This window comes from Protopterus annectens, chromosome 3.part1 (genome assembly GCF_019279795.1).
Source record: "Protopterus annectens isolate FY-2018-M chromosome 3.part1, PAN1.0, whole genome shotgun sequence".
Lineage (NCBI taxonomy): Eukaryota > Metazoa > Chordata > Ceratodontiformes > Protopteridae > Protopterus > Protopterus annectens.
In genome coordinates, this window is record NC_056732.1 from 81,583,019 (window position 1) to 81,595,673 (window position 12,655).

Genomic DNA, 12,655 nt, shown 5'->3' on the forward strand with positions numbered 1-12,655 from the left:
ATAGCCAAACTGGAAGCAAAGCTCTCTTCACCGAAGACTGCACTAGACAGTCAAGAGGAGAAGGTAAACACTTGCGCCTCGCCACACTCTTCACATAGTCCCTCTAAACCTACACCACCAAAACACACGCATAGAAGTACAAAACACACACCTACATTTGGGGATGCTCTCAATAAAAATCTGCCCAAGCAACCAAGACCTTAACAGCAGAAATGCAAGCAACCTCCACCCCCTAACACAACCCAAATGACACATAGCCCACAAACTCAGTGTGACACTCAACTACAGCCCATAAGGTATAACGTACCCAACACTCTAGTCATAAGTGACTCTATAGCCAGTCACACTGATGTTCCATTCACCAGGCTAAACAAGGAGAAAGTTACTGTCAGCTGCCTGTTGGGTGCCAGCATCCGCCATATAACGCATGCACTCAGGTCTCTCCACAACAAGTACAAATATGACTCTGTCATTGTCCATGTTGGTGTGAATGACCTGAGATGTACCTCCCTGGACTACATGAAAAGAGACATGGAGGAGCTCTCCAATCTTATAGCCCAGGCAGGTATGACCCTAGCCCTGAGTAGCATCCTGCCATCACCCAGAATGATACCACAGTACAAGGACAAAATGATTGACTTCAACAATTGGCTAAGCTTCTTTTGTCATTTTAAGGGAATCCAGTATTTGTCTGCCTGGGATGACATGATCGACAGACCATGATGCTTTGCCAGAGATGACCTGCACCTGTCGCCCTTGGGATTCTGGATACAGGCAAAGGCTCTTGCCTATAGTGCTTTTTTAGGCAAGGTTCAAATGATAAATTCACCACTGTAATGGGTACAAGCAAGCAAAATCTGTGGGTAATGCTACTCAGTGCTAGAAGTCTAAACCTCAAAATGCACTCACTCGAGGAACTCCTTAAAATGGAGAACATCGACATCTGTGCAGTGACAGAGACCTGGTTCAAGGCTCCAGAGAGCACCCCTGCATTACCAGGCTATAATTCATACCACACCTTTCGGCCACCTAACCTGGACCGAAACACTAAAGGTGGAGGCATGTCCATATTCATTAAGGATGTCCACACCTTCAAGCTAGTTGCTCAGCATAATGCATCCGAGATTATCCAAGTGCACCTAACTCTGGGCAAGATCGCAATCCAAATTGTAGTTTGCTACAGACCCCACCATGCCCCAGGATTCCCACTCCTCTTTTCTTGATACACTGGAAAACATTAGGTTACAACCCAACACCCTAATAATGGGTGATTTCAACTACCCCACCATTAACTGGGAAAACTACTCATGTACCAACTCTTTTGCTCAATGTTTTCTGGTATTCATACATTCCGGTGCCTTGTTTCAACTTATCCACACCCCACCAGGGGCAGCAATATCTTAGACCTGGTCATTACCAACATGAGCGACTGGTGTTCCACACCAGAGGTCAATTCCTCGTTGGTCAGATCCAACCAAGTTAATCACCCTAGGCATCCACATCCCCGCCCCCACCCCCCATTCGGAAAGCAACCGTAAAAAAATTTCTCCAAAGCCAACTTCACGCTTCTTAAGACAAAAGTGGCAAACTTCACAACATCCATGCAGATGGACAATAGAGGTACGACTGCTAAATCCTACACAAATACACTTTATAAGCACTTACACGAGTGCATGGATCATGCTATCCCTAACAGAAGTAAGATGCTATCCTCCAAAAAAAGGAAGCCAATCTGGTGGTCATCTGCCATAAACAAACTCTACAAAAGAAGAAAGAAACTGTTGCAAAAAAGAGTAAAATCCCATGATTGGAGGAGCTCCCTGGTCAGCCTCAGAAAGAAGCTGAGATCCCTCATAAAATCCTCCAAAGCTAGTTATGAAAACAAAATCGCCACTGATTCTAAAGACAGCCGCAAAGCATTCTATAGCTATGTCAAGAATCTCAATGGCAGCACTCGGATCTGCTCTGAGTTACAGCACAATGGCACTAAATATACAGAGCCAACTGATATTGCCAGCATCCTGGCAGATAGGTTCAGTGCTAACTTTACCCCCTCTCACCCCCTAAAGGGCCCATCTCTATAATGGAAAAATGCAAAGTTCCTGTAATCATGTCTGCACAGGTAAAAACCACACTCTCCAAAGCCAAGAACACAACATCCATGGGACCTGACAACATCCCAGGCTGCATTCTACATGAACTACAGAATGAACTGGCACCCCACCTAAGTACCATGTTCAATCATAGCCTCACCTCAGGCTTTGTGCCCATTGAATGGCGCACTGCGATGGTTATCCTGCTTCACAAAGAAGGAGCCATGACAAACCCTGGGAACTACTGCCACATTACCCTGACAAGCCTGGTCTGCAAGACCATGGAACATATCATCATGGAACTCATAAACAAAGACATTGGTAATCTCCAAACTCTGGACCCCACACAGTTGGGGTTTGTAAAAGGCAGATCATGTCTCCTAAACCTGATAGACTTTTTTAAAGCAGTCACCAAAGCCATAGATGAGGGTAAGGTGGTTCACACAGCCTATCTAGATCTCGCCAAGGCTTTCAACACCATCCCCCACTCTGGAATTATAGGTAAACTCACAAAACTAGGTATAAATCCCTATGTCACAAGATGGGTTGCCAACTGAGTTACTGACAGAACCCACACTGTGAAAGTAGCAGACTCCAAATCCGACTTCAGACCAGTGACAAGTGGAGTACCACAGGGTTCAGTCCTGGGTCCTCTCCTGTTTGGTATCTACTTCTCCGAAGTACAGGCTAACACAGAAGGCCTTTGGCTAACTAAGTTCGCAGATGACTGCAAACTAGGAGCCATAATTGAGACTCCTAACAATGTGGACATCCTGTGAAAGAGCCTCACTGAGACAGATGCCTGGTGTCAAAGCCATGACCTCAAGCTCAATGCCAAAAAGTGCATTGTCATCCCCTTTGGTAAAAACTCTGTACCCATGAACTACCACATAGGTGGTAGTCTACTTAACACTGAAAGTGTGATAAAAGACCTTGGAACACAGGTGGACAATAGTCTCTCTTTTGATAATCACATTACCACAGTGGTCAGGAAATCCTTCTACGTGGCACACCTCATCACAAAAGGTTTCTCATCCAGAAAAAAAGAGGTCATTGTTCCCCTCTACTAATCACTCATTAGACCCATTATAGAGTACAACACCCCTTTTGGTATGTAACTCACAAGACATCTACAACAACTGGAAAGGCCACAGAAATACCTCACAAAGAGGATTACTGGCCTCAAACAGATGCCCTATGCAGACTGTCTCAAAAGACTCCAGCTTTACTCCATCGCATATCGCCTACTTAGAGGTGATCTCTGCCTAACATACAAAGCTATGTCAAACCCAGAGCTGTTGGACATGCTCCACTTAAAGAAATCCCACTCCCTCCGAACTACATGCTCTAGGGACCTAAACCTTGTCACCACATTAAACAGAACATGCTGGAGGGATAGATTCCTTTCCCAGAGACTTCCCATACTCTGGAATAGACTACCTATCTATGTCAAACAGAGCTCCTCATTAGCACTCTTCAAGAAAAATCTTGATGATTGGATGGGAAATAGGAAATTCACCCCGGGGATCACTTCTGTGGTTCTGCTTGACAGGGGCACATGAAAATCATTTTCTTGGGTGGCGAAAGCCAGGGTACCTTTTTGGCTAGGCTTATATAGGTCCTAGGGCCAATAGCCTAGTACCTACCTATGAACGTAAAAGTAGTGACATCAGGGATCTGACAATGATCTCCAGTGCAGCATAACTGCCAATAGTGCCACATGGGTACAAGAGCCAACAGAAAACAGCAGTTGCAGCAACAGAAGTAACAAATGTTCCATCATATATCAAGCGTATCCTTGTCTCAGCTCCCATTCCCTGCTCCCAGAACACAGACAAATTAAACATAAAAGCAAACTAATCGTCCAAGAGCTTCACACTCATCCAGACTTTTGAATCCAACATCAGCAACAAAGTTACAATGCTAAGCCAAAAAACTCTCTCATAGGTGAGAGGTACAAGTTTCTACCTCAGTACGAGTATGCGCTATGACATATATTCCCCTACTTGAGGGTTAATCAGTTAAGATCATTGTTAGCAGTAACCTCTGCTATCACTTTAATTAATGCTGCCTTGACATTAGCTTTTCTTCAGGGTGTCAGGAACCTCATCTCCTTGATGTTGCCTGAGCATCTCCATTTGCAGATCTTGCTCATTCTCAGATAGATCTGCCAAGGATAAAAAGCAGTTTTGGTGCTTGATGGAAGATGGAGATGCTACTTGTCCTCTCATTGATGATCTTCCTGTCCCTGAGTCAGGGAGTGTGATATACGTTTTCTTCTTACCCAGAGAGCTATGTGAAGCCTTGGTGGATTGGATCAGCTTGCTTTTACTATCCCTGCCAGACTTAATGAGCTGTACATTGTCGCTTTCCTTGGCATAATTCCTACACAGATACAATTCTGCCTCATGTGGAAAATTGAAAAGAAGTTAAAAAATCTCCTTTCAGCTAGCTAATGTAGCAAGAAAGTGCAGATGGACTTGAAACATTCTATCCTTAAACTACTTCAGGATGGGTGAACAACTTTTCCTCTTGTTGTATTGTGCAGCACAATAATCTGATGTGAACTTATTTTCACAACTCCTGATCCTGCATTTAGGCTCCAAGTCTCTGGGTGTCTTTGGGATTGCCTCCTTTTCACCATATTTCAGGTAATAAAAGCTGAAGTGCCAGAATATTCTAGAGGCAACTCTGGATGAGACCGGTGGGCCCTTTTGATCACTGAAGAGATTAGAGGTGTTAAACAACACTCCCAGTTCCCATTTGATAAATGACACTGGATCATCCTCTTCAAGGCCTTAGCTGAGATTATTCCATCTGGACCTGTTCTCTGGGTCATACATATTGGTGTTGGTGGGTACTGAGGAGCTCTTTGTGCACCATAATTTCCTGATGTTGTTGCTCCAACTGTTTGCTGATGGAAGTCATCTCACTTTTGTCTCATCCCCTGTTATTTTAAGTTATTTAATGTCTTTCTGGACATATTGAAGCAGTGTTGTAAGTACAGAGATTGAGTTTTGCATTGAGTTAAATTCCAGCATGTGCTTCCCTCCCGCTTCTGATTTGATTTTCTGCTTAGATTCCATGTCTGACAATGCACTTGCCAAACAAAGGGCAATTCTGAAGGTAAAAAGGTTGTTAACAATGTTTTAGCTAATTTGACATTTTCTTGGACATGTCAGCTCTTAAACATTGGGCTGTGTTAAATCAAAGGCTAAAAACAGGATTTTAGAGTAATCCATCCTGGAGAAGAATACATGCAGGTTAAGGTACCATCTAGTCACTTGCATGGCCCCGAGTGTGTTCCATGTAATATAGGTTCATAGGTAGGTACTAGGCTATCGGTCCAAGGGCCTATGTAAGCCTAGCCAGCAAGGTACCATAGCTTACGCCACCCAAGAAAGATATTTTCCTGTGCCACTGTCCAGCAGAGACACAGAAGTGATCCCCGGGGTGTATTTCCTATTTCCCATCCACTCATCAAGATTTTTCTTGAAGAGTGCTAATGAAGACCTTTGCTTGACATAGATGGGTAGCTTGTTCCAGAGTATAGGAGGTCTCTGGGACAGGAATCTATCCCTCCAGCATGTCCTGTTTATTGTGGTGACAAGGTTTAGGTCCCTAGAGCGTGTAGCTTGGAGGGAATGGGATTTCTTTAGGTGTAGCATGTCCAACATCTCTGGGTTTGACATAACTTTATATGTTAGGCAGAGATCACCTCGGAGTAGGCGATATTCTACAGAGTAAATCTGGAGTTTTTTGAGGCGGTCAGTGTAGGGCATTTGTTTGAGGCCAGTAATCCTCTTTGTGAGGCACTTCTGTGGCCTTTCCAGCTGCTGCAGATGTCTTATGAGGTACATTCCAAAAGGAGCATTGTACTCTATAATGGGTCTAATGAGTAGAGGGGAACAATGACCTATTTTTTCCTGGGTGAGAACCCATTTATGATGAGGTGTGCCATGTAGAAGGACTTTCTGACTACTGTGGCGATGTGACTATCAAAGGAGAGACTACTGTCCACCTGGGTCCCAAGGTCTCTTATCATGCATTCGATGTTAAGTAGATTGCTGCCTATGTGGTAGTTCATGGGTACAGAGTTTTTACCAAAGGGGATGACACTGAACTTTTTGGCATTGAGCTTGAGGCCATAGCTCTGACACTAGGCATCTGTCTCAGTGAGGACCTTCTGTAGGATGTCCACATCATTTGGGGACTTGACTATGGCTCCTAGTTTGCAGTCATCTGTGAACTTTATCAACCAGAGGCCTCCTGTGTTAGCCTGTACTTCAGAGAAGTAGATACCAAACAGGAGAGGTCCTAGGACGGAACACTGTGGCACTCCACTTGTCACTGCCTTGAGGTCAGATTTGGAGTCTGCAACTTTTAAAGTGTGGGTTCTGTCAGTGAGCCAGTTGGCAACCCATCTTGTAACATAGGGATTTATACCTAGTTTAGTGAGTTTAGCTATAATTCCAGAATGGGGGATGGTGTTGAAAGCCTTGGCGAGGTCAAGATAGGCTGTGTGAACCACCTTACCCTCATCCACGGCTTTGCTGACTGCCTCAAAGAAGTCAATCAGGTTCAGGAGGCATGATCTGCCTTTCACAAACCCGAACTGGGTGGGATCCAGAGTTTGGAGGTTACCAATGTCTTTGTTTATGAGTTCCATGATGATATGTTCCATGGCCTTGCAGACCAGGCTCATCAGGCTAATAGGTCGATAGTTCCCAGGATCAATGGTGGTTCCCCCTTTGTGGAGTGGGATAACTGTTGCTGTGCACCATTCAGTGGGCACAAAGCCTGATGCAAGGCTATTATTGAACATGGTGCTTAAGTGGGGAGCCAGTTCGTTCTGAAGTTTGTGTAAAACGCAGCCTGGGATGTTGTCCGGTCCCATGGATGCTGTGTTTTTGGCTTTAAAGAGTGCAGTTTTTACCTGCGTAGTTGTGATTACAGGGACTCTGCATTCTTCCTGTATAGATATGGGCCCTTTAGGGGGTGAGAGGGGTGTAAAATTAGCACTGAACTGACCTGCCAGGATGTTGGCAATATCAGTTGGTTCTGTAATTTTCATGCCTTTGTGCTGTAACTCAGAGCAGATCTATGTGTTGCCGTCTAGATTCTTGACATAGCTATAGAATGCTTTGTGGTCGTCCTTGGATTTAGTGGCAATATTATTTTAAGTTATGCATTGCTATGCTATGCTATGTTATTTATTTATTTTAGTTAGTTAGTTGGTCTTTGTTGACCAGGTTAGTCCCACTAGGTCAGTGTCCTCTTTTCAGGGGATACCAAAAGATGTCTTTATACTCCCATGAGAAATTTGACTAGGGCACCAGGGACTTTCCCCTACTCTTTTTTTGATACATGTCATGGGATCTTTTATATCCACCTGAGTTACTACCAACTCTGGCAGAGTCTCATCTGAAAGATGACACACTCAGAAATGCAGCACCCCTAATGCTGTACTGCAGTGCCAGGAATTGGGAATTAATCCAGGTTCACCCTTCTGATCTTCCAGCACTAAAGGTCAGCGTAATACCTGTTCAGCCATTGCCATTTATTTTATTATGTCATGTTATATGTTATGCTATAGTATGTTATGTTTTTTAGCTTCTATGTTATGTAATTAGCAAATTGCTTAAATGAGGTGTCACTGTATCCCGATCATTAATCTCTTTAAATAAAAAAAGATAAGCATAAAACAAATTCCCAGAGAGAGAATGGAAAAGAAATATGATTTTACTTACCTCTTCAACCCACCACCGTAACTCCTTTAAAATGCTTTTTGCATTGAATAAAACTTGTCGTACGTCTTCAGCATTTATACTTTCCTGAAGTTCACTGGCTGTTTCAATTACCTTTTCCTATGGTGCAGACACATACATATTTGTAAATTAGTGTGAGACTATTAGGTTAATAGATTAATCACATTTCATTCATTAAGTTATTTTTCAGTTTGAAATTGTAAGTCTCACAACTAAGACTGAGCAAAAAATAGGGACAGAAGAAATAGTAAGGTGAGTTATAGGAATAGTGGTGTAGATTATGCGATAAATATATAATTATGCTTCAAAGTATTCACTAAAAATAATAAAAATAAAAAAGACAAATGAAGGCATCATATAAAACCTTAGCTATATTTTAAGGTCTGCAGTGTCCCAAAGAACTGCTAACTTAATGCTCTTAGAAGATGTTCCCACTATAGCCATGTCTACATTCTCTCTTACTGCTAAGGTTACTGACATCAGCAATACATTGTCATCAGATTAGGTTTCTAACACTAGTAGATATGTCAAGGTGGTCCAGTGAATATACTTTGGGAAAACATATCCTGGTCTAAGAGAGCTTATTCACTACAAGTGCTCAAAGAAGGGGCCCTCAAGGTGTAGAATAGTTTAAAGGAATATTTTAAAAAATTATATATATTGTTTATATGTCAAACACTGAAAATTAAGTGAACTTCTAGTTTAGCTTAAAAGTCCGCCTCAGGTAACTGTGCAAGTTAGACATCTGAGGCATACTCCCACTTCATCAGTGCTGTTTTGATTGTAATTCTGTATTTCAAAATGTTAATGTCACAGTTTGTTTAACCATAGTGTGTTGCATTGTACAAGCTGGTGGTGCACCTTTGTATGTATGTATGTGTGTGTGTGTGTGTGTGTGTGTGTGTGTGTGTGTGTGTGTGTGTGTGTGTGTGTGTGTGTGTGTATGTGTATATATATATATATATATATATATATATATATATATATATATATATGGGTGGCAGCTCCCCCACATTGGTGGTGTAAGGCAGGCAATAGGGAATAAAGAGACAGATGGTATCATAGCATCAGTCAACAGAGAGGATAGGGAAGTTTTTTTCTAAACGAGAAAGTACATTTGGGTGGCAACCTCCTGGAAGACTGATGAGGAAGCTAAAGGAGTATGGGGTCAGCATAGGAGAGCTGTCACTTGGCTAAAAACAGTAGGACAGCTAAGTATCTTACTATAAGTCAGTACCAAGTTTTCCATTAGACACAGCTAGCCATGGTGAGGCACCCACATACACAGGGAGACTGAGTATGGAAGGTGCCCTCCTACATGAAGGTAGGTAGCTTATCTCCAGAGATGATAAATTCTGTCTGGAAATCAAGGTGACAGTGAAACTGTAACCTCTGGACTGAATGGCATTCAATAAGGTTAGCTGAAATGCTGGGTCACTCCCCAGATTGGCTAGAGACCCACATACAAACTATTATCATTATGCAGTAGCCAGGAGAATGGAGAGTGGTGGATATAGTATACCAGCCCCTTCACAATGCAGGACAATGCAGGTGGTGTCAATCTTTGATTTTCTAATAGTTTTATAAGTTCACTTGTCTCAGGAGAGTCTCAGGTTCATATCCCTTCAGGTTACAAGCAACTTCCCCCAATCTCCCTTACTGAAGGATGGTTTTGCTTTCTGTGAGTTCAGGATGGGAGTATGGCCATAGTCCATAATGGTCCTTTGAGTGCTGTGGTTCTTGTAGGACTTGAGTCCTTATGAGGTATCCCCCTTGAAAGTCCACTGCGTACTGCCACAGTCTAAATCCTTCTTTGAAAGTCTATATGAGATTAATACTTTGGCCTTTGGTCAGGAGTGTTCCAAGACCCTGGACCTGATATTCTTGGCAGCTTCCAAGAGTAGCAGGAATCCCAAGCTAGTCCCTGCCCACATCAAGGTGGTGTGTCTATCCTGGTCCTCTTTTCTGTCATGTTTCCCTTCAGAAAGTCCTCAGGGGTGGAAAGAAGGGCCCGGATGTTTCAAAGATTTCATGGTGGGCTAGCAACATTTTGAATGAAAGTGAGATTCTACTGTTCATCAGACTCAGAAGGTAAACAGGGCCTCTATCTGGCCTTGAGTGGTAAGATTTCCTCTGTGGAAGACTAGATGAAAAAGATTCTGTGACTCCTTGGCTAAAGGAAATTCCTGTTTCGCCTTAGGCAAGCATTATTCTCAGCCTAAATGACTTGAGGGTCTATGTCTTCTGACAATATTAAGTTGTCTTCAGGAGACTGGAGAGTGGTAAGGTCCTTTGACCTGCCTAGAAGATGCCCTCCCTCCCAAGATATCCTGTGCTGAAAGTATCCTATTCATGAAGGTATGGATGCAAGCATGGTTGCAGTCCTTGGCAGACCTGAGAGTTATCTGTCCTGGGCCCATATGGATTTGGAACATTTCATGAGTGACACTCCTATTGGTGCTCTCAAAATACTGAAATCTTGTAATATCAACAAACACTAAAATGTGAAATCCACGTCAACTACAAGTTCAACATTAAATCCAAATTTCCAGAAAAACATTATAGACAGAAATAAAAAGCAAGAGTATTTATAATGCAGTCTTCTATCACTTTAATCAGACAGTTCTAAAGCTATACAGATTATGAAATTATAAGGATTTAACTGGCAAAAATAAATACATAAATAAATAAATAAAAATAAGCCTGGCTGTATGGCATAAAAGGGTGAAGTCTAGTCTGTAACCCAGACAACCTAGCAGCTCTGGCAGGGAAGGGAAAGAATGAAGAGCAGAGGCCACTCTCCTTTCCCAGGGATGAGGTGGGTTGCACATATTCAGGAGCAGATTGGATAGGTGTGAATTCCCTGATGGAAACGTGAGAAACCACCTCTACCTTTTCTGGGGGAGATGAAGGCTGTTTAAAAGGGATGCCTGTTGTGGAAGTGTGGGGAATTCCTTCATGGTCAACCCACTGCATGTCCCCTCTCCTGTGCTTCATTGAGTGGGTACATGGATGTGAGAGCATAAAAAGAAAAAGTCATGAACCACTCCTGATAGCTGTCTAAATGAGGGCCTCTCCAACTGACCTTTCCTCTGGTCATGGGGAGTGGATTATCTAATTGGTCAGTATGGGGTTGATTATTGACTGGCATGGGGGAAAAGTGACTACGAAAAGAAGCTATCAAATAAAAATATTGAAACAATTCCCTACACAGAGAAGTATTGAAAAGCAGACATTTAACAAACTTCATACAAAAAGTACTATCAATTTCTGTAATATGGACTAGTACGCAAATTCATAGGCTATGGCATTGTTAGGGTTTTCTGTAACTGTTATTTAATACTTAAAATGATAATCTGGTCTTATTTATTCAATCCTAGGAACAAAATTATACAATTTACATTAACAGGTAACATTTTTAACCAAAATATCTGCTATTGTAAGCTTTTATTGCATAACAGTGCAATTAGCAATTACTCAGTTTAAACACTATAGAATGTAAAACACAACATACAGGATTATGAATGGATCAATGATAGTAATGAGCATAGTATCTTTGTGAGATTAGATGCAAAGAAATTCACATAAGTTTTCATTATGATCGGGGATCTGATCATAAATCTTTGTAGAGCATGGAGATTTTACTTCCCTATGTACTACTATTCAGTCTAAATTTAGATAAAAAAAAAACATGATGTGTTTTACCGGCTTTGAAAGATGGTAAAGCAGTGGGAAAGTTGTCAGTGTCCTTATGTATTCGCTGTGTAAACTAAGCAGTTTTAGCCAAAATACTTTGATGTACTTTAGCACATAGCAAGCAGAAAAAGGAGCTGAAACAAAACTACTTCACCTCCTGTTTTCTGGTCAGTACTGTCTGCTTTTAGTGCAGACTCAATGTTTGCAACACAATTGTTTAAGCACCCTTCTAAGAGTTGTTAAGGTCAGGTCTCATGCTATAGCAGTGCCGAACCAGGATATGATTTGACTATTTTTTTATGGTAATTGGGATGCTCCATGCAGTAAAATAAGTTAATTACAATCTGTGTTAGTTGAGGGTTACAGAAGAGCAGGATAGAAGTATGCAAATGTTATATTTCATACTCAGTGATTGACTAAAGAGCATGAAAATTAATTATGCAAAACCTCTATAAAATTTAGTTAAGGTATATGTTATAATGGAAGCCTTGCTAAAATTCAGAAACTTTTAGTTCTGTAACAGCTTTATCTCTGGTACATTAATAAATCAGCAAGCATTAACAACTTCGCTCTTAGAGATGCAATTCAGACTGGTAGGATATACTACCCAAAGATTACTTTAGGTCAGCCAAGCATGTTCAATTAACAACTCACTGCATCATAATCAACTTTTACTACGTTTCTTCTTTCCTTAAATAAATATTTTCATCAGTCTAATGCTACTATAATGTAAAGTGTCTATTATTTTTCCAAATATTCTTGAATTTTTTGAACAACAACAAAAAACTAAAATAACTAAAACTTTATGACCGACAGCCCTTTGTCCACAACAACATAGTTTCTATTCTGCCCTTTATATCTACTGTTTTAACTACTCTGTTGGGACATTTATCTTGGCTTATAAAACTGTCAAAACTCCCACATTTTCAGAGGAGGCTTTAGTTCACATTCTCTGAATGTTAACTTTGTAGATGTGGTAGTGTCATCAGTCTGGGTAAACTAGTAGGAGATATCTGATCTTCCTGAGCCATGTGAAAGCTTGCTTTCTCACTAGACTTAGTGACTTCATTATCTAGATGTATTTGTTTTCCTTTTACA

At 41.5% G+C, this 12,655-nt stretch overlaps 1 protein-coding gene across 1 annotated transcript in view; it reads right to left on the minus strand.

The window, feature by feature from the left end:
* The window catches only part of LOC122797635 (fer-1-like protein 4), a 1,984,889-nt gene that overhangs the window by 1,260,935 nt on the left and 711,299 nt on the right, over nt 1-12,655 (minus strand). Inside the window, exon 14 of the mRNA XM_044066179.1 lies at nt 7,844-7,960. Coding sequence (XP_043922114.1) covers nt 7,844-7,960 — 117 coding nt within the window. The remainder of the gene's footprint in view (nt 1-7,843; nt 7,961-12,655) is intronic.